Raw genomic sequence first — 23,968 nt, 5'->3', positions numbered from 1 at the left:
GAGTGTTCGAACAAACGAATGACGTCATAGGTGGATTTTAACCGATCTTATCGCACGTTTTTCTTGATCAGGGTTGGAAATATAGAAACTCACGAAGCTTTATTTTGATGAAATAAATCGGATGTAGTTATATTTTAAAGTTAAACATTAACAAAATCCTTTATTCCATGAAAATGCAGTTCTCATATTTTGTTTAACTAGTATGGACATACACGAATGTATCTTGTATTTTTATGTTGAAGCTCAATGCAATACTTTCAACAGGGGCGGATCCAGGTATTGTGGTTACGGGGAGAGCCACTTTATGAGGCAGTGAGTGCAGAGTGAAGCCATGGTGGGGATTCAGGGGGCGAAGCCCCCGGAAGCTCCTGGATTTTACAGATTTTATGGGGCTTGAAATATTTCTCCTATTAAGTCATTTGTACTATTTTCTGTCATTTTAATAAGGTGAAATTAATAAAATGACCCAAATGTTAGGGGGTTTATGGAAAAAAATTAAGTTCCCCCAATAAAGTAATTCAAGAAACCAAAGGATTTTGTCATTCATAACTCCGGGAGTGGAAGAAATTATTGCTTCTTTTATCGTTTAGTACGTTTTTCCGAAACAAGATACCGCGATTTACCGTAAATTTAAAAATTTTAGGGGGGGGGGGGGTACCCCCTCTAAATCCGCCACTTTTCGATATGCTGTTTATTAGGCCTAAAGTCAAATGAAACGCTAATAAATATTACGTCGATGAAAACAAGTGTAATGAAATACTTTCAAATTGCGATTGCATTTTTTAAAGTGAAATGAGACATTAATGAAACACTAGAATTGTAATGAAACACAAACAAAATACCATGCCTCCCCATCCTGAAAAGTGTTGCATTGATGTTTTGTTAAATGCAACACTTTCAAAACATACAAAGAAAATATAAATGTGTTTTCATAGTAATTTGAATATATTTTGAAAGAATTTTGTTAGATTTCTTTTTCGTTTGGATATACAGGGATTTGATTCTGGCCTTTACCTCATCTACGGGTGCGCTTACGGCGACGAAATGCATCGATTTGATGCAATTCTTGCGCCGATCCACGTCCGAGTCTTCTTACTGGTTACGGAAAAGGACGAGCGCGTAATCCGATTGATTCAGCAGCTGATAAGGTCCTCATCGGAGCATTAACAAGCTTTACGCAAATAAAGTTCAAAATAAATAATTACTAGAATGTAAGAATATTTTCTATAAAAATGTGTTTTGATATTATTTCAGGATTGCGGCATTAATTTGTTTGATCTTGAAAAATGTATTTGCTTGAAAACTAATGCAGAATGCTTTCCTTAGATTCCCCTCTCACTGATAGACTAATGAAATATATTTCCCTTTATGTCAATACTTGTATTTCATATTGGTGTAGTTAATAAATTATGACCTTAACTTACATGTAATCTATACATACTGGTGCTGGTGCACAAAACATGCTCTGAGCAGGTGCCCCATTTTTGCTTTGATTTTCTCTCATTTGGGCTAATCCGCACCACCCCCACACCATCACAGTACCAAGCGTAGGGATTTAGACACTGTGCACAATCAAGAAACCTGTCTGCACGTCTTAAAAATTTACCTTTCATATGGGGCCATCCACCTTCCCTCTCAGCCAGAGACCTTTTGCTGGATCATGCATGTTTTCATTTCTTCAGCAACTGACCACGTGTCTTAGTTTCGTATTTGTATCCATCAATATGTCAGGAAGCATGGTGACACCTACATGTTGTACATGTAAAACATATACGGTACCAATTTTGATGCACCAGATGCGCATTTCAACAAATAATGTCTCTTCAGTGATGTTCAAGCCGACATTTTGGAAATTCGAAATAACAATAAACTTGTAAGAGCTAAAAGAAAAACTAGAGTGCCAAAAACTGGAGCCAAATTAGTCCAAGGATAGAGCTATGCACGAGGGGGATAATCCTTAATTTTAAAATTAATTTCTAAATTTCATCCCAGCAATCAGATATACATCCGTATTTTCAAGCTAGTAACAAAGTACTTAGCTATTGGGCTGTAGAGACTCTCGGGGACTAACAGTCCACCAGCAGAGGCCTCGACCCAGGGGTCGATAAAAGTATCCCTAACAGTTATATCAACATTTTTATTAAACACTCAGCTACATGTATCCTAATTTTTTGAATACATCTTTCAAATGTAATATCACTTCTTATTATATACTTTCAATTTCATCTCTTCTTTTTTCTTTAAAAGTTTGCGGGCATATATCACGATATATGCCCGGAAACATTCCGGCCCGCAAACGTTACGTCACAATCAAATTTCTACGCCGTTAAATTTCAAATTTTTCGTGTTTTTCATCTTTTACTCAGTTAAACCAATAAATAAATTGTTAAAATAGAATTATTGTTAGTTTCTAAATGAAATTGAAAGTATATAATAAAAAGGTTATAGACTTTGTATGGGAAAATATGACGACCTCGTTTTTTGTCGCGGACGGACCTCGCAAGCTCGGTCCGTCAGTCTACGCGCCAAAAACTCGGTCGTCATATCTTCCCATACAAAGTCTATAACCTATAAATATATGGGGTATTTCCATTTTTAAAGAAAGTTGACCGGACCTAAAGTGTGAAATACGAAACTGTCACTATGCTATCTTCCCATCATTTTATTGCACAATCATGTTGTTTTGGAAGTTTTCTTTCTAATTTTGTCTGGTCTCTATAATTTTGAAAGAATAATTATATTTTCATCCCGACCCGATGATGGTACAAACTCTCTACACCATCGTCTGTAGACACGCTTAGGTAGCAGGGGACAGGTTCGCACTATAGGCCCGGTCAACTTTAAAAAAAAATAAAATGGAAATACATGTACCCCATATTTGAAGTGATATTACATGTGTAAAAATGTATACAATAATTTTAGGATGCATGTCAAATGTAGCTGAGTGCTTAATATCAATGTTAATATACAACATGTAGGTGTCACCATGATTCCTAGCATATAGCTGGGTGCAAATACGAAACTAAGATACGTGGTCAGTTGCTGAAGAAATTCCGGTGAAAACATGCAGGGTCCAGCAAAAGGTCTGTAGCTGAGAGGGAAGGTGAATAGCCTCATATGAAAGGCAGATTTTTGAGAAGGGCAGATAGAGTTCTTGATTGTGCACAGTGTCTAAATCCCCATGTTTAGTACTGTGATGGTGTGTGTGTGTGTGGGGGGGGGGGGGGGGGGGTGCGAATTAGCCCAATTGAGAGAAAATCAAAGCAAAAAAAGGGAACCTGCTCAGAACATGTTTTGTGCACCAGCACCAGTATTTATAGATGGCATGTAATTTAGGGTCATAATTTATTAACTACACCAATATGAAATACAAGTATTGACATAAAAGGGAAATATGATTTTTCATTAGTCTGTCATAATCTGACTTTGATGTATACCCCCTATCCACATGTTTCAGAAACAAAGAAACCGCCCCCTGCCACCTTACAACGAAACCATTTTGTCTCAATTCAGTACATCAGTGTATCATTCTTGTTAACAATGTAGATTACATGTTGTCCATATTTGTCGTTTTTTCGTGGTGTGTGATATATGATAAAAACGCAGGTTGCGTCGACAATTTGAGGTTTACTTTTCTCTGTTTTTATGAATTTCATTTCTGGCCTTGTACCTTTTTAGATCCGACACTTTAAGAAAATAGGTGTTGTTGAGTTTTCGTGCTTTTATATATCCCAAATGGAAGAAATGTTTCATATCAAATGTGAACAGTGCTTGTTGGAGCTTAAAGGTAAAGAAATAATAATGAAAATAATAGCATTCATTATGAAAATTAACTCATCGTCTCCTTTGAATAGTGCAGCTTTCGGACGGAAACAATGGCTCTGTAATCGGTGAAATAAACGCTCGAAGCCTGTTCCTAAACTCTGTAGGTTTTTGGATTTTTTTTCCTGGGCTGATTTATACCTACAATAATTGAAATAGCAAACATTGACTGAGCTTTCTAATTCTTCTTGGACCACCATATACAGAAAGATCAATATTGCCACCTTTTCTTAAACTTTTTCCAGTCATATCTAATGTAGATTCAAATCAACTTTCGCTCTTGTAAAGTAAAACTTACGTCTAGAAAACCTTGGTATTGCATTGATCTGTAGCTCTCTCATCTGTCTCAAAGCTACAGTTTTGCAGCGAAATTATATCTATACATTTATATGTCATTTTGCCATCCCTAACTTTGACTAAGAATTCAGTTAACATCGAATCTTTTGAATTCGATGTGCGACTAGAGCAATTATTTATTCTATTCAATTATTAATTTTCATTATTTCATTTATTTATTTTGTTTGTATTGATGATCACTAATGAAAGGTACATATACCGCATATACAATAAAATGTATATCCGTGTCCTCACAATCGCATTTTTCGTAAGAATTTTTTTTTCTAAACTGCAATCCCAACCCTTAAAGGGACATGGACACAACATTTAATCGTTTGATGTTTACATTTTTGTCAAAGAAAAAAAGATTTTTCATATACAAGTGTATTGAAAATATTTCTAAACAGTACGAAGGCTGTTCGATATGTAATGTGTATTGTACCACAGCGCGATAACGCTTTGCACGATTTCGTAGATGATGATACTTTTGAATAGCTCCATTCAATACCTTTCCAACGGTATAAACACGAGCCTTCAGCTCCACATAGTTTTAAACTTATAGTCATTTCAATAGAGCCAGTCGTTGACCACTGTTGTAAAAATGGTTGGGAAACGGGTTGAGAATATTTGAAGAAATTGGAGCTTATATAAATGTTTGCACGAAACTCGGTCATTCGGTAATGCAGATTTTTACTGAATTGGGTGAAGTTTATGGGTCTGATAAGGTATCTTATGAGGCAGTTAGTAGGTGGAGAAAGGAATCTCTGACTGGCACAGAGTCCGTCAAAGATGCAGCGAAATCTGGCCGACCTGTGACTGTAACAGGCAAGGCAAATGTCTCAAAAATCAGGGAAATACTTGAAAGTGATGGCAGATACACAATTCGTGAAAAGTTTAGAAGTCTCAATTTGCCGGATATCAAACGGTTTAGATTACTATCTGTGCACTGACATCACTTCCAGGTCAAAGAAAAATTCAAATTCACTAGATGGGGATATAATTATCAAGAAACATTCAATTTCAATTCTTAAAAAGAAAACTTTTCATTGTTCATGACTGATAATAATGCTCGGTTTACAGGAATGTGTTCTATTTTAGAAATTGTTAATTTATCTCTTTGGGGGTAGGGGGGTGGGGGTGGGGTTAAAAAAACCTTCATGATATGCATATTATTAATTAAGGTTTTCGGAAAGATCAAACGGAGTATGGTTGTATACCCTTTTAACTGATATACAACAGATAGAACAGCCATAAATACAATCTAACTGAAATTTCTTAATAATGGCCGGAGAGACAAGATATAACGTAGATACTGGGTTATTTGAACTGACTCTCATTTCCACCATTTCATTTTAATTTTAGTTGCTATAAAGTATCAAAGAGTTTAGATCTTAGATAAATAGATATTAATCTATAAAATGAGTATTGCATTTTCCGGTTACAGTGGAAGAGTTCATGTATTTTCTGTGACGTTTTTGTCACGTGCTTGTAGGGATTTGGACGAATCGAATTTCTTGTTGGAAGGGTCGGGTTGTTTCTGATACGTCTGTCGGTTACCGTCCTCACTTTATGACGTATAATGTCACGTGTGAGAGAAGCGTTAGAACCACCGAAAATTTGAAAACTAGAAAAATGATCGCTAGCTCTTTGAGATGACACTCTAGTAAAAGTTTACATACGCATGGTTATGATGTCAAATTCTGCTAAGATTTTTAAATACCTTCCTCTGCCACGGGATCTGTACCTCGATACAGCCTGAAATTCGATCAGAGATTACAAGCGAATGTGTCCATGTTTATAAACTGCGAATAAAGCCAGGGAACGCTAGATTTCGGAACAGGATTGATATGGCATAATAATGAAATGAAGAAACTGATAAAAGAATATGACTTTATTGATGAATCTAAACACGTGTTAACACAGACAGCGACGAAAAATGCAGAGCCCGGATCTTTGGAAAATACACAGACTAAGAATGGTATGCAGAAGTCTATGAACAGCTTTTGACAGAAATCGTGAAACAAACTACAGAAAAACGAAGTCCTTAGCACAAATCATATATCATATTTTATTAAACAAAATTTAATGAAAGTAAAATCCCAATGGTAGGTCCCGTCAGACGTATTGGTCATCTTCTGTCAGGGCTGCCATCTCCCGCCGCAACAACTGAAGAGAGAGAAAAAACGCTGGTGAAGACACGCCCCTCTCAACAACATCTTATGTACTGTCATATACCGGAAGTTCTCGTATACATTCAAGGACACGCAAATTACATACAATGTATATTGTTCTTGTTAGAATATATCTATAAGCCCTCTCTTTTCATCTGTTTAGTGTTTTACAAACTGCCAGGTTAAGTTTGTAAAACGTCTGAAGATGAAATGAACGCGATCGTGTTTCGCTTGATCTACTTGTTTTCGTCTTGTATTTCATTGTGATTTGTTGATGGATTACTTTTTTATACATGTATAAAAACACATTACATTCAACCTCCCTAGGCTACTACAATGTGTTGAGAATGCATCCGATTCTTTAATGCCGAACCCTTTCTAAACACATTTCTGTCAAATTTACAGGATTAAACAGGTTGTAGCAACACCACCATGAAGACAATGATTACTGTCCTGAGATGTGGGAGAGAATGTCTATTTCAGAGGGTAACAGGTGACACATTACCGCGTTTTTACATTCATTCTGCGCAATTTTCAGTTTTACCCATCTGAGCTGCGGAATAACAATATCGGGGACTGATCACAACTTTATTATGGAATTGACGTTATATGTCGGTGATAAATCGCCAGCTGTATCGTCCCCGGATGTAATCTAATTCAGTCAAAATAAACGGACAGACTGGCGATAGTTCTCCCCTCTGTGTTTGTGTATCATTTATGAAAAATAAATCGTTTCTCTAGATCCCTGATGCCACGAGAGCTAATTATTGTAAGAAGGTCGAATAAAGATTACACCGCAGCGCTGAGAATTAATAACCGCGCTAAACATATCATAGAAGGAACACCTCTCGCGAGAGTTGACATGATTCAATCTACCGGACAATGGATTGAGGGATTCAGTGCTCTTGACATGTCGGAATCGTTATACTATGAAAATAAACAATGCTGCAATCGAACAAATGAAACGTCGGTATGAAATATTTAAAAGGTGTTGATTGCTTTTAGAATGAGATAACGTCTCAAGCGCCCTGTGTATGAATAGCGGAGAGGACGCCGTTGATTTCGTATGAAAGACTGATTTTTATGCAAAACTTTGAATACCATTTGATTTAATTTTACTAGCTTTTACATATAATGTTTCGCTTAAATTAAACTGACTCGATCTATTCTATACTATCCATGTTCCAGAGCAGACACCCCCCCCCCCCCCCCCCCTCTATAACATCACATTTGTATAGAATTAATCTATCATTTGTCCTCATTTCATGAGCAAACGTCGATTATTCAGATTGTCTCTAATTGTCTGCTATATTTCATGAAAATTATACCATACATCAAGGGATATAAATGATATCGAAGTAAAACAAACAAATGAAAACGGATCTGGCTGTACTCTAGATTTACACGTTTCTTCTCTGTTTGTAATGTACAACATGATACCGAACACAGTCCCTGTTGATGCTTAATGAAAAAGGTTTTAAGATTATTGTTCTCTTGAAGCATTGCGGGGAAAAGGTCTCTAATTTACTGACAACCTCGGCAGTGTTCTCAGTTTGGAACTCAAATGTTAACATTGTTACCATACCGGGATAATAATATTGAAGTTATGTAGGCTCTAAAGACTCCCCATTCGTTTGTGAAATCTTGGATCCACCCTGCAACTTGCCGAGAAGAGAAAATGCCAACCGTTTTATTCAGAAATGATCCGACATTAATTACATCAACAACGTGAAATTATCCGTTTCCCACTGTCGCTAAAGAACCTGAGAAATATCTACATGTAAATTCGCCATTGTTATATTCCGCACGAAGCTAGTTCGGTTCGGATGGGAAATCGTGTATAACTCACCCCTCTAGAGAACAGTGAATATATAAAGATGGCATTCGTGAATAAGGAATGTATATCCATCAGATAGAAAGGGGGGAGGGGGGATTGAAGAAAGGGCTTCACATTGGAGTTTATAGATACCCTCACAGTGACATTAAACACGACTTCTATGATTAAATTCAATATCTACTAATGAGCCCTTATATGTATTGCGCGTGTAGCTTTCGGAACAATTATTCATTTACCTGTTCTTGTAAAAGCTCTCTTAGGTAATCGTTCTTGACACCAGAATCGCCTTCCTCCCTAAATTCGGAGTCCATGGGATAAAACCTATCTGAATCGCTATAATATTTGTCCTCTGGCTCAAATGAGTTAAATCGTTTTAACAGAACATTTCTAAGCACAGTTCTTCCAAATTCATCAGCTCTTTTGTCTTCAACTTCCGGTGGAGGAGGGGACCACGATCTCTTTCCGTTTCCTGTACGTATAAAGAAAAAAAAATGTACCAATGCAATACGAGTGCGTAAAGAATTGGTTAGAAATGGACATGGTTTATTATGCTTGAGAATCGGTTGATATGAAATCCATTTTCTTATATAAGCAACTTTTAGGAGGAATAACACACCCGCGAAAGCTAATCAGGATGAAAAGTGGAAGATACCTACAATAATGTTTTGAAATTGAAAACTTTCTAATTTACCGTTAAAGTGATTTAGTTAAGATGTTGTTTTAGCAGAAAAATATATTATCTGGAAAAAAAAAAGCCTGCTAGACTCGAACCCACGGCCTACAGTTTAGCTGTCGACATTTTTCTATACTGAGCTACCCAAAAGGAAAATACAAGTATTGCTGATATTTGATTTTTTTTAACGGAAATAAACTATTTTGAAGATGTGTTACTCCTCCTTAAGCTTTCACTTCAATTACTTTACGTCTATCGTGGCACGCATTCTTATTTCATATAGATGCATAGCATGCATAAATGAATATCGTTCAAATGGAACTTATCCCCACTATTAGTGGGAATTATCTCCCCTACTGGTAAGACTATATATTCCCTACTGATCAGACTTATCTACCTTACTGATTAGACTAATCTCCCCTACTGATCAGATTTATCTCCCCTACTGATCAGACTTATCTCCCTTACTAATCAGACTTATCTCCCCATCTGATAAGATTTATCTCCCCTACTGATCAGACTTATATCTCCTTCTTGAACTTAAACCCACATGGTAAAGTGCATGCCATTATATATACTGTATAATCCCAACCATCCCTTATAGAACTCCCTAAATCCACCCATGTCCCTGCATTGCTCTTCAATTTTTCACCAGACAGCTGTATGTAAAGTTCTTCGTACAGCGCCCCCTGTTGACATTGATATTGCATTATTCAAAGTAAGACTGTGATACGTACCACCAAAACACATGTGATTTGCCCAAGGTCCTTTGCATTTTGCTGCTGAAATAAGAGAAACAAATATATAGTTAAATGTTTTATTTGCTGATTAATAGTTTCCGTTTGACTCTAAGTAAGATAAAGCACCTTTTCTATGAGAGTTATGAGGGGGGCGAATTGGGATTTAAATTAATTAATATTCTTTTTACAACGCAATGTGATTCATTTAGGGAAAAATCATTTCTTTCTTCTGTTCGTTTTTTACGTAGACCCATCTGGGTGGGATTTTCATCGATGTTTCTTCAATGACCAGAGCCCACTAATTACAGGAACATTCCCCAGAACACAATTACATCTCAGAAATCACGTAGCCGCGGTTCCTTCGTGAGTTTGTTTCCCTTTCATTTTGATAGAGTATCTTCAAACAATGTTAGATTGAATGACTGGCGGTGCCAGATGAGATCTGAAGGTCATTAAACGTAAGCGATAATGTAGTGTCTAGTTTAATTGTCTTACAAAGTACATCATTTATCTGTCGAAATTAAACACTTAAACAACACAGAAAGCGATCAGAAATCGCCAATAAAGCAGTGGATGACCCCGCCTAAGTCTGCACTTGTAGAATCCCCCCTACGGAAGCAAACACCATCAGCTGAGGATTTAATGACATATCCCCCGGCTGTATCAAAGTATACACAGCCCCTTCTATACACATCCCCTTCTATACACAACCCCTTCTATACACAGCCCCTTCCGTCTCCTCTCTTCTGGGGTTTCCTCAGTTTAGTCGTGCATTGTTTCAGTTCACGCTTGGATTTCTCAACAACAAAAAATCTCAAATCTAACTTTTGAGTCTTCCTTTATTTGAGCAAACTCTCACGCTTAAGTCCAGGTTTCGACTTAACTTGTTTTCGAGAAATTCAGGCCTGGATTGTTTGTAGAATGTTGAGTTTCAAACTGTTTATGAATGTAGAATTTTTAGTTTCAAACTGTTTATATGATTCTGAATGAAAGATAATTTTACGAGATCTGAAACGTTTAGGATCACCTTTACAGGTATATTTGCAGGTTGCCCCCCCCCCCCCCCCCCCAAAAAAAACAGAGAAGGAAACAAAGTTGAGCTTAGAAGAGCATATTAAAAAGAATGTATACGACTGCATTCAGAGAAATATTATGTACATGTGCGCATATCGTCCGCGGACGATTTTCGGTCTGAGCAATCAATAATGGAGTCCTGTGCATGTGGATAATTATTTCCCATGAATTTGGATAATGAATGATTTATACTAATGGTCCAATCTAGACCATACAAGTCAAATAGAGGTAAATTTTTATACCTGAGCATACACAGCTGTCAGTACCATAATCATCGCCATTGAGGTGATTTCTTTTGCTAAAGTAATTGACGTAATGTGATTGGCCTGTTAATTTCGTGATAACCTTCACTGATGAAGCCATTCGATTTGTTTTAGCTAATCAGGCACATTAAAGAGAAATACGCTGCTGACACCTTTAGCACATTGCGCTATGTTAGAATGTAAGCGGAGATATGTAGACCCTCCTCTCAATAGTCGCCCACACTGACAAGTCCATTACTCTTCCATGTAAACTTCACTTGTTAATTACATTTCTAGAAGTTACAAAACAGGATAATCACATCTTATGAAATTTACAACACCTTCCCAAGTCAATTCCCAAATGAGATGGTAATAAGTTACTGACAAATTTCATTCATGGTAAGACTGATCTCAAAGGGCTAATAATTCTTACTGAATAAACTATATTAATCAAAGGCGAAAAAACATTGGGTTGCAAAATGCCGTTGACCACGTGACCAATCCCTATAACATCCTAAGAAGAGTATCTGAGGATTCGATCACGTGGCTAGCTGTATAAATGCTTAACATGATGTGTTAATACGTACAATTAGATTTTCCGTCGACATTGAACAATGGTTCTTGCCTATAGCATGCAAGCTTGTGTATGACCACGTGGTTTTTTTTTTTAAGTTGTTGTAACTGTTTTCACATTTTGTTGACTCTCGCATGCATTAATGGTATTCATAAAGAAGGTGTAAAGGTTAACGAACTCGCGATTAAAAATAACTCCGTGCGATTGTGTTCCAATTACTTGGATATATTTAGCAATGAGGGACTTGATTACATGTACAGCAATTTTACATCAACTTAATTGACTTGTATCAATATATGAAAGACTTGCATGGACCAAACTGATTTATGTGCATGTAGCAAACATTTACTAGGACTCAAGTAACTTTGTAATCTTGTAAACGTTTACGACATGTATACTTTGAAACCATTAGTATACACATCACATGATGTACACCATGCCATTAATATACACTCTACATGATGTAAGCTATTAGTATACATGTCACATGATGTAAACACTAGTATGATGTTAACCATTAGCATAGCTACAAAGCAGTCACTATCGATATAAAAAGACCGAATATTGACGCAAATGAGCGATTCCCGGATGCAAGAGTTGTCAAACTTTGCTGAGGGATAGGAATCTGTAAAAAGTGAAAAGCACCCAATCAAGATAAAAGGTTCGCGGAACTAGTGCTTTGATCGCGCACCTGTTAAAACCTTTAAAGTTGCACTCTGTGATGATTAGATTGAAATATTTATTAAAATACGTTACACGCATCAATTATTTTGCTTTTATTTAATAGCATTTTCCATCATGGCGAGAGGCAATTTTGTCTTCTACCAGGAAAGACATACAATTTCATGAAATTAAAAACTACCATTTCCTGATTTAGATATTCTTGATGTTGACTCGTATTTCGTATCCCAAACGCTTACTTGTTACGCGTGTATTTCATCTTTGAAGAATTATTTAAATATCCCCCGGACTCGGGATGTCTCAATAAGTCTGGAAATGTAAAGAAGTCCACCATATGGCGATTCTGGCAAAGATAGTTTGTTTCCAAAATAACTCTATGTAAGGTTTGACATGATCATCAACAACTGCCTCCTTGAATACAAACCGGTGTCTAACTTCCCTTGTCTATTTCAATGGAAACTAAGCATGCGTAAAAAGAATTAAGGGGAAAAAAACAGCTTCCACAATCCCATGAATCCGGTTCTACGGGTCTGAAATTTAAGGACGCATACCACGTTCAGGCGCGTAGCTGCCTATATGCAAGTACGTAACTGCGTACACATAATTTGCGATAGAGAGAAAGATTTGCTGTTAAAATAGTTGTGCCTAAAAATAACTGCATTACATATAGCGCCGGTTTATAATTTAATATAATATATAATTTATAATATTATTTGTTATCAGCAACATTTACCTTATATACCAGTCGAAAACAACGAAAGGAAATTCGTAGAACGATTGTAAAGTCAGTCCAAGTACACACGGTTGGCATAATAAACCAATTTAGAAAATAATTTTGTGCATTCTTTTTATTTTGGAAATTGACAAGAAACCTGTTTCTATGCACAAAAATATAGGTGATTTCATTGGTAAAACCCAGGAACTCCCAGGGGGTAAAGTGACCCCCACCAGATAATCTTGTCCTGGATCAATTGGGGGCCTCAAGGTGGACTCCAGACCACTTGTCATACTTTGCGTACACTTCATGTTCTTTCTGGCTACGCGCCTGAATAGTTTCTCAATAACATATCATTTTCCTGATATTCCAGGTGCACTTCACTCGCATCGTATCACGTTTCTAAATAAAAACAAACAAACAACTCTGTTTTAGAGCTAGCATATTTTGGGAATTCCTGGGCGTGGCAATCACAAATGTAAAGTCAGCTCTTGTGTATTACCGGAAGTTGTACAAATGGACATTACATTATGATAAGTTGTTGTAGCAAAGAATAAGAGAAAAAATATCCTTGTCATACTAGTTATGTACAAGGTAGGTGTTCGATAAGCACTTAGATAAGCACTTAGATAACCACTTAGATAAGCTGGCCGATGTATAAGAAATACATATATCACTACAATATAGATTTAAAACACAATTAGAAAATCATGAAGGATTGATTGTGCACATGTACATTGTTTAAAGTCCCTCTCGCGAATCTTTCGCTCATGTGGAGACGTCACTTTTGTCGGTGAAGGGCTGCAAAATTTAGGCCTATGTTTGGCGCTTACGGCCTTTGAGCAGAGAGGGTTTTTTATCGTCCCACACCTGCTGTGACACGGGGCCTCGGTTTTTTTTTGGGGGGGGGGGGGTTGGCGATTTCATCTGAAGGACCGCCCCATTTAGTCGCTTCTTACACCAAGCAAAGGGGTACTGAAGACTTATTTTTGCCCGGATCACCAGAGAACGAAATCGTACATGAACTCCGAGAACATGAAAATAAAAGCTTTTGGTGGGAAATGTCGCGTATGACGTTGAACACAGCGAGAATTGTCGTTTTACACATTAAAACACAGTGGTCCTCCCTTCTGTTGTGATAACATACTGTGACTTCTGTTCTTAATTATAATCGCCATAAATTGTCCATGGTCTAATGTTCTTAATTATAATTCCCATAAATTGTCCATGGTCTAAACAAAAAGCAAACAATCTCGGCCCTAAAATATTACCCCATCTGTAATATTATACCCGGAGAACTTTTCACATAGGTGTCATGTTTGACATTGTAACATCTGAGAGGCAAAAGCAAATTTCAAAGCAGTCCTTGGATAGATTCAATAAAAATGGAGTGAAAACGAGCTTGAGTCAATATTTGACAAACAAAAGCATAGCGATTTTCTCGATATAGTTTCTATACGTAAACATGTGCTTGAATTTGATACGATTACTTACACAAATAGTTCCCCCCACACATCGAATAACGTTAGGACAGATAAAACACAACCAACTGTCTTGGCTCAATCGAATTTCCCGATATGATAACAGGATGGTTAAATCAACGATGAACTGTCCATATTGAGGGAATTTACGTTTATCAACTGGGTGCCAAAACATTTAGATCGGCGATAGGTTTTTTTTTTTTTTTTGTTTTGTTTTGTTTTTTAAATTATTTTAGTTCTTTGGGTTTTTTTCCTTCTAAATACCGTTGTAGAAAATACGATATAATAACTATTTTATGCTAGGCTAAGGTATACATTCATCAATATGATTTTACAAAACGCTGTGTTAACTATTAACCTTGACCTATGACCTTGTAACCCCGGTATCTTCCTCGTTGTTGATTAACATTGATTAAGCGTTAATGCACGAGGTTGACATCTGGAAATTCATTAAACGGTGTCGGCAATATTGTACAGAAGCACTGTTGTCCATGGTGCATAATTCTCTGTAGCTGTGCTGCGAGGGATCGGGGCGATGGTGCTTGCAATGTTGCTGTCTGAATCCATTTCTTTAAATTAAGGGTGTAAAACAAACACCCCCTCCAAATGCATTGCCATTATCGCGGCCTCTGTTAAATTCAGGTCCAACTATAAGGTATATTGTCATCGCTAATTACTGTGCTTTTCTAACAATAGAATATTACTAGGATATTTTATCTAGCAAGGTGTCATTACATGTGAACGATCACGAATCCAGAAGCACAGCAACTTCCGGAAACCAGAGGAGTGTTTACTTCGCTATACCCTAGGCATAACCTAGAGGGGTAACTGATATGCGAGTTGTGTAACAGCTTAAGCAGATTGGTAATCATCAGGACAATTTCTTTGACAGTTAGTCGCCATATTGCATAAGCCTAATAGTTCCAACTCTTTTTTTTTTTATCGAAATCCCAGTCCGTGCCCGATTTATGGGTGTGTCTTGATGACGACATAAAATTTGTAGTCATTGCATTCTAAAACTGTCTTGAACGATTATCTAACTTTGATAAGAGAAAAAAAAAAAAAAATGTGTTATATGCGTGTTGAATGTGCGTGTTTCCTTAAAATGTCGAATGGTGATTTTAGAATTCTAGAAATGGAAAAATTAGTCTACCTTGTTTAAACATAATCACCCTAGCGACTGGTTTATGATGTATTTCTAGCTAAAGTTTTGCACGTCATTTCATTTTCTCGTTTTTCCTCCATTATTTTCATTTTCAATATTCAAACCAAGTTTTTCATCATAATTTCAAGAGAAGATTGCATAATGTTCAATTTTAATAAATAATCATGCATTCATTTTGTAATGCTTGTGATTATTAAGATTTTATGATATTATTGGACATTATTAAAGTAATTAAAGTTTCAATGTGAAAATAATCAAGTAAACTTATTAAGGCATCCTGTTGATTTGAACATTTATGAAAAACAAAACCGCCAATATGTTACATCATATTTAACATGCGTGTCGTTAAATCCTTGCGCTGTAACGAAAAAAAAAAGATCACGGTTATTTCTTTCTGGTGAAGAATTATGACTCGTTTATGTCCTCTAATCGCGAGAGAGCACGGAATTAACTGCTAGACTGCTCAAAGCCAACAAATTACATTCCAACAGAAGCCAAATTGGTTCTAGATTAAATTATAGTTTCACTAAACATCCCGACTCGTAATAAATGCATTCATGTACGAGTTATTGAGAGGCGTGGAACTGGCTAAAAGTCAAAACCGACGGACGTCCTTAAATAAAGTCACTAATGTTTGCAAGTTTTCGAAAGAAATGCTTACTCATTTTGGAAATTCGACTTGGGAGGGGGGATTGCAATCACAGCTCTCACTAATGTTTTTTGCTTGTTAAGGAGCTATATGAACAGTAATTTGTTTTGAGTGTGTGAAATGGAGTGCTTTATTAAAGCCATGAATCAATGTATCATCGTATGTTAAATACTTCTGTTTTAAAATTGTAGTAGATCGATAAATACAGTTATTACATAAAGCCGTTTACATTCATGTCGTATCAAGAATTAATGCGATTTAGATTGCACAAGGCAAACAACTGTAAAAGGGGACGCTGACTCCATACACACAAATCTTACTCAAGAACTGTACCGAACAATTTCAAATAGATTGTTCACAAATCTTACTCAAGAACTGTACCGAACAATTTCACATAGATTGTTTACAAATCTTACTCAAGAACTGTACCGAACAATTTCAAATAGATTGTTCACAAATCTTACTCAAGAACTGTACCGAACAATTTCAAATAGATTGTTCACAAATCTTACTCAAGAACTGTACCGAACAATTTCAAATAGATTGTTCACAAATCTTACTCAAGAACTGTACCGAACAATTTCAAATAGATTGTTCACAAATCTTACTCAAGAACTGTACCGAACAATTTCAAATAGATTGTTCACAAATCTTTCTCAAGAACTGTACCGAACAATTTCAAATAGATTGTTCACAAATCTTTCTCAAGAACTGCACCGAACAATTTCAAATAGATTGTTAAAAAATCTTACTCAAGAACTGCACCGAACAATTTCAAATAAATTGGATTTTAAACAACATGTCTAGTTCATTTTACAACTCCTCAGATGTTTCCTACACACGGATGAGAAGACACAATCGGAACAGTAATATTGGATTGTTTTATTCCGGGGGGTTGGGGTTAGTTTTATGAGGTATTCACTTACTGCTGTCCAGAGTCAGAAGCAATAAAATGCATACTTTAAAAATAATACAATTCTTATAACAAATACGATTAACTCGCTGGCTTATCTTTGACAGCGGAAGCCTATGACCCCTCCAAGCCGTGTGTTCGTGTTCGTGTTAAAACATTTTGTCGAGTACAATCCTAGTTCCGAGATTCATGGTGATAAAACAGAATAGTTTTTGGTAGAAGATCTAGATCTTCTTTGCGATTTCAATAACACGTCATTCACAACCAAAGACAATACAATTAATGCGATGTCCAATCTGTCTGTTCTAAAGAAAAAAAAGTATGTTCGATGTTGATAAGACAAGACACATGCATGAGTCCAGTCCTACTGAAATATTTCAACAGGGAATGAAAATTAAGTCCCCCCGGAATGAAATAATCCAATATTACTGTTCCCGATTGTATCCTCGGATCCGTGTGTAGGAAACGTTTGAGTTGTAAAATGATAAGATGATGCACACAAAAAAATAAAATAATAAAAAAAACTAGACATCATGGATGACTGGTACGCGAATGTTCAGTATGTTAGCAATTGAAAATATATCCCTTCGTGAGGACAGATTGTCGAGACCTGCATCCGAGCCTCATCCACAGCGGGCTTTAGTAGATATTGTTCGTTGATTATGAAAATAATTTGCAAATATCAAATGGGCCAGCTTTCTGCTTCGAGTCTTTTTTTTCCCGAAGAAGCGAGTGGGATGGACCTATTGAAATTCACCCTCATACAAATCACCCATTACTGTCATTTAACTTCATGTTGGAAAAGGAAATTCCGGAATTCTTACGGGATGAATTAATTGAAGTGTTTTCCGTCTGTAGATCTTAAAAGCTAAAATTTACTTTAATCATTCTTGTTTCGCATACCAACAAGTGTCAATGGACATGTTTAAGTCGGCACTGAAGAAGTTTTGTCTAAAAGAAACAAGTTGTACATATCCTCTGAGAATATACATTATGTAGTATAAAACGGTTGATAATATCGGGTGATGCCTAACGTTATAGCAATTAAATGAATGGCGATCGGTGGTGATGAAACTCAATCCGATTTCCTTGTATAACCACGGAGTGTGAATCCTAGATCAACAGATATGGTCAGAAATGGACAATCAAATACAAAGATACTAAACAAACAAAACAGACCACAATCTATATATCGACATAGGAACTAGGCATTTCAAGACAAATTCATTTATTTTTGGAGAATTACTTCTTACAGTTTTATACATTGGGCTTTCACTTTTCTAGTACTGGGGATAGTTTTCAAAAGGCTTTTCACGTTTCTTCTCACAATACTTTTGATGTCTTAATCCCCTTAATTTGCATTTTGCATTGGTTATATATTTCATTTACATGTTTCTGCAATGTTGACGTGAAAAAATTCGATTGTCAAAATGTTTGGACACACATAATATTTACAAAATAATTAATTTTTCTTTAGATATCATTATGGTTCATAATCATCATTTTAGTTTCAACATTATGCGACGATCTACTTAAACTTGATCAATGCTAATAAATATTACTTTGAAATAGTGTGCGATAATAAACGGTTAGGCTATCGAAACTTTAATTTAAAGAATTGATCAAGCGAAATAATAAACAGCAGTTTTTGAATGTTTTTACTTATAATCATCGCATTTTAAAAAAATAATTTCACATTTTTTCCTCAAAAGCAACTCAAATACATACCTGTTACAGAGGAAATTTGGACAGAGAAATAGACACATAAGGTTGCACTAAATAACGCAAAGTAAGACGATTTTCGCATTTCCTGTCTAAATGTTCCCGGTCTCTGTTCAGAAAGCTTCAAATGTTTCACTACAAAAAACCAAAACTAGACACCAAAGGCTGTTAGAAGTCCCTTGTTCAGTGAAAGACTAATGTCCGCAAGCATTGATACCGTAAGTTACAATAGAATGCCGTTTTAAGTGACACTAGTTTAGTACACACTAGCCGCCCCCAACAAGGAGTGCTGGTTCGCAATGATGCTCTAACTGGCTGCAGGAATTAAAACTGGTTCTTCCAATAGCAATCGTTACATGTAATTGGATAAATAATCCACCCCAAATCGGCTACGTCACAAGACTGGTCGCACAACAGGTGCGTGGCAGTTATATGATAAAACAGCTGATGCGTGATGCGACTTTAATAGTTTATCAATACAACATTGATTGGTGCTTTAATATATAAGTGATTTTCCAGAGCGACGCTAAGGAGATGCTCAGTTACGGTAGTTAACACTTGATTTTGAAAATCTCTGGTGCAGAAATCTGATTCATCCTGTAAATCTGGATCTGTGATATACTTGGTATGAGTAAGGCTTACTGAATCATTCTTAGTTACAAATCAAGCATTAGTGATTTTGTGAGGCGACGCATGTTGGTATTGATGCGGTATCAATATTGGGTATTAAGTGATATTTGTTTTATAAAAAAAAGTACTCATATCACTGGGGAACATTATGATTTAGTGTGCATGGAAACTAGATCAAAGATACATTGAAAATTGAACAAATAAATGATTTAGACATAGTGTAAAAATGCAGGTACACAAAATCAACGAGTGAAATGTAACTCCCGATTAGCGGACTTTACATAAGTTACGCATAATCAAACCAAATCACAACTACAAAAAGAATAAATGTCTACAAGTATGGCTGTGTGTCTTATCTATATAAGTAAACAGAATGCGCTTTTTTTCGCTGTGTGCTTATTTTGACTAGGATAAACCCACGAACGTCACTTCATCTCTCTCTCTCTCTCTCTCTCTCTCTCTCTCTCTCTCTCTCTCTCTCTCTCTCTCCTGGATTCTATACCCTGTGTATGAAGTGTCATTTTGTAATTTTCTTACCTTTCATAAAATCAACCTTAGTGTAGATGTATACATGTTAGTGGCCCACTTTCCATCGAAGTGATTGATTTTATATAAATAAATTCGAGTCAGGGTATGGATAAGCTCAGATAATCAATTTCAATGACGGTCCTCGAGGATTGAACATAGAGAATCTATTTGTTGTTTTATTTTGGTTTTTTTTTTTTTTTTTTGGCATAATTATTCTCCAGAAGTAGATAGCTGTATTTACTCCGTGATTAAATGTAATTCATGATGCACAAGAGATAACGGATAATTACACGTGCATCAGAATGGAATCAGAAATTAATGAATGAGGCAAGGAATGATATCTAATGAAATATTTAAAAAGTATCTTTTAATTCTCTCAAAAGTAGAAAATTATAGAAATAACTGCTTATGACAAAATGTCTATTACTATCCATTGCATTTGATGTCCTCTTAAATAATTAGTTATCGTTGATTAATTATCTTTTCTTTGTCATTGCTGCTTATAGACCCCTACCTCCAATGTACTGAGTATACCGCCTATCATTGCTACTGATAAAGTAATGTCATTATACAAGGACAATACCCGCGAAATGATGTTCTAACCAGACCAGAAAATACGTGTAGTGGTCAATATACATTATCAGCCTATAAACCACGTGTAGTGGTCAGTATACATTATAAGCCAATAAAACAAATGTAGTGGTCAATACATATTATTAAGCCTATAAAACACATGCAGTGGTCATTATATATTATTAAGCCTATAAAACACATGCAGTGGTCATTATATATTATTAAGCCTATAAAACACAGTATCAGTAATTATATATTATAAGTCTATAAAACACAGTAGCAGTAATTATATATTATAAGTCTATAAAACAATGTATCAGTAATTATATATTATAAGTCTATAAAACACTGTAGCAGTAATTATATCTTATAAGCCTATAAAAACACAGTATCAGTATACTGTAATATATATATATATATATATATATATATATATATATATATATACATATCGTCAATCGGCTACTAGTAATTTGAATTCCAAACCTATTCTGTGATTTAATGAATGAGTGGAAATGTATACCAACGACTAACCACGGTGTACAGAATTACATACTATATATCCAGTGCATGATAGTGAGGGAGATATGAAGAAATTACATACTATACATTCAGTGCATGATAGTGAGGGAGATATGAAGAAATTATATACTATACATTCAGTGCATGATAGTGAGGGAGATATGAAGATTCATTCACTCAAGAAAAATCATATTCCCCGAGAGCAACGCTCAAGGGAAATATGATTTTTGTTTGGTGAATAAATCTTCATATCTCCCTCACTATCATACAATAAATTGTTTATTATACCGAAACAAAGGAAGACTGCAAAAGTGCATTTGAAATTGGAGTCTGATCATCTATATATTGAATGTAGCTGAGATCCCCCTTACGGTAACACCACGACGTCAACGTATTACGGTAGAAGGTACAAACAACGAAATACAGTGATATGATAACCAATTTTTTGGATTTCCATTCTTCTTGAATGCTGATTTACTTGCTTGTTTTTGTATCAACCAAAACCAGGCGATTTAACTGTGTATCAGAGACCCACATTTGTGCCTTCTGAACTATGAAAGTACAATGACTCGAATTATTGTGACGTCATTATAAACTACGGCTACTTTGTCTTAAAATATATCGAAACTGCACGAGGCTGCCCAGGGGGTAAATATGATGGGGAGATCTGATGTTTGAGAGGGAGATATGAAGTTTTATCATCCCTGGCACGTAACTGTCTAGACCAATCAGATTACGCGTTGCATAGAATTCCCATACTGAGGTATAGCGCAAGCTACGACACGTGGAATACCATAAAAAATAGCAAGTACATACCACACGTGAAGAGTCATCTCATTTCCTACCTGCAAAAATAAAACACACGTTGTCTTTATATTTATTCTAGTAACTGCCAATTTAAACGAATCCTACGTCCTAAATACTTCAATCTGTTTTATACATCATTATTATTTTCCCATTGTTGCCAGCCTCGCTCTGACACGATGACCTACAAAATGACTCGACAGCTTCCTGTTGTATTTAGTGTCACTTATTTTCGTGTTACAAAACCTTTGAAGAGACAAGTATGCGCAGTGATCATTTCAGAATCTGTTTGCCCTCGAGAGCTTCCCTTGCATTTGTTCATATACGAATATGATATCAATCACCGCTGTGGATTCAACATTTACGGGGACAATATTGAATTGAAGGCTTGAGGAATGCTAACAATTGTGTCACAAATTCACCATTCTAAGTGCAATAGTTATTCTGTGTCATATTCCCAAGAAACATTGCACAACGCATAGAAACTATATGTAATTTTGCGCTTTATAAATGAATAAATTATAAATGAATAAAATAATAATAATAATAATTAGTTAATCCGCATTATTAGCAGGTCAATGATAAGTACTTGCGTAGAAGAAGATTAATTATTTCCAATTACTATAGATAATCTATTTTTTAGCAATGCTTACCATACATTATTAGGTTTTCTAAATTATCACAATTTTGTTGGAATGAATATTCGTGGACAGCCACGTTTTCTTAATTTTTTTTAATTGGTTCTGCCAGACCGAGTATGATCTCGATACCTGATTGATAATCGTTGTAATGTATTCCACCACCATCACCCCCCCCCCCCCTCATCCCAAAGGTCTACATATAAAATATAAATAACAAGTCATAATGTTTTGCCACCAGCATGGCTTTAATTATGAATGAACTGAAAAGTTATTAATTTCCGATGCAATAAGATGTAACCACAAGTGATTATGTAATATGGTTGGCAATAAATAATTTTGATATGATTTCATACCGAGAAAACATGGTCACATATGACTATCATATTTTAAAATACGGAAAGAAAAGAAAACTCTATGCTACGTTGCTACATGTATGTTAATTTGGTAAATTAAAAAAAAACCTCTCTGCTACGGCCCTTGGTTTAAATTTCTGATACGTCACCTACAATTGGCGACTGCTACCTACCTGTAACATGACTACAACAACGAACGAAATCATCACAAGTTGTGAGTTTCCGGGTCGTGTGGGGCTTTCATGAATATTTGAAGGTATATCTGGACACAAGTATAGTAGGAAAATATGTTAAGAATTTTTTTTTACTATATTAGGTTTATGAGACAACAACACAAGAATACAACGATATAAGGCCTCGATCGTGCGCATGTTTTGTACGCCGTGAATCGGAGGTTTTTATAAGAGGTGGATCTGTAGCTCCCTGATCGGTCCTAATATTTTTCCAGAGCCACGGTTCTGCAGCTGGTAACATATCAATATGAGTAAAAAAAAATTCGAAGGGACGTTGACTAATGAAGTCCTTCGTAACAAATCAAAATGAACAACCAGGTGCGTACCCAGAAGGAAAATGTTCAAGTGTACGCAAAGTACAGCAAAGGGTCTGGTGGCCGCCTTAAAGGGCCTGATGGCCGCCTCAAGGTCCTGGGATCTCCTGGGTTTTATGTATGAAATCGTTTATTGATGAAATCACCTGTTTTGTCTTCCCCTTTTTTGAGTGCGTAGTTGATCATTTGAAATTCTAAAAGGATTAAATTTGATTGAATGGGCATTATAGTGTTAATTAGATTATAAATCGGAACTATATAACGCAAAGTTATTTTTGAGGCATAAATATTTTAACGACAGAGCTCTCTCTATCTCTTTCTCTCTCTCTCTCTCTCCGAATCCGAAAATGATACATACGCAATTGCGTAGAGACAGCCACGCGCCTGACAGTCACTCGAATACAATACAAATGTGAAACTACAAATATAATTATACAATGCAAATGAATATATATATATATATATATATATATAGATAGATAGATAGATATATATAGAATACAAGTGGAAAATTAAGATTTATATAATACAAATGGAAAGTAAATCAAATATTGCAACTTTTGACGTGCCGTGTA

The 23,968-nt window shown here is 35.8% G+C and overlaps 1 protein-coding gene across 2 annotated transcripts; it reads right to left on the bottom strand.

The window, feature by feature from the left end:
• Positions 1–6,034: 6,034 nt before the first annotated feature.
• On the bottom strand, positions 6,035–19,280 carry LOC125673407 (uncharacterized). 2 transcript variants are annotated; one of them, XM_048909988.2, is made up of 4 exons: positions 18,802–19,280; positions 9,577–9,621; positions 8,403–8,635; positions 6,035–6,324 (listed from the first exon to the last, which is right to left on the bottom strand). In XM_048909988.2, exons 1-4 carry the CDS (start codon positions 18,878–18,880, stop codon positions 6,274–6,276), a joined length of 408 nt encoding a protein of 135 aa, XP_048765945.1. In that variant the 5' UTR covers positions 18,881–19,280; the 3' UTR covers positions 6,035–6,273. The 2 variants fall into 2 exon arrangements, with proteins under 2 accessions (XP_048765945.1, XP_048765946.1); XM_048909989.2 differs by having other exon boundaries at positions 9,577–9,618; positions 18,802–19,181.
• Between the last annotated feature and the right edge of the window lie 4,688 nt (positions 19,281–23,968).

The sequence above is a fragment of the Ostrea edulis genome, chromosome 3 (assembly GCF_947568905.1).
Source record: "Ostrea edulis chromosome 3, xbOstEdul1.1, whole genome shotgun sequence".
Lineage (NCBI taxonomy): Eukaryota > Metazoa > Mollusca > Bivalvia > Ostreida > Ostreidae > Ostrea > Ostrea edulis.
This window is presented reverse-complemented; position numbering and strand designations above follow the sequence as displayed.

Coding starts and splice junctions, on each gene's coding strand:
- LOC125673407 (XM_048909988.2), bottom strand. CDS start 18,880: ATGCGAAAATCGTCTTACTTTGCGTTATTTAGTGCAACCTTATGTGTC. Junction 8,636..9,576: donor AAATCACATGTGTTTTGGTG/GTACGTATCACA, acceptor TTATACGTACAG/GAAACGGAAAGAGATCGTGG. Junction 6,325..8,402: donor GAGAGCTTTTACAAGAACAG/GTAAATGAATAA, acceptor CTCTCTCTTCAG/TTGTTGCGGCGGGAGATGGC.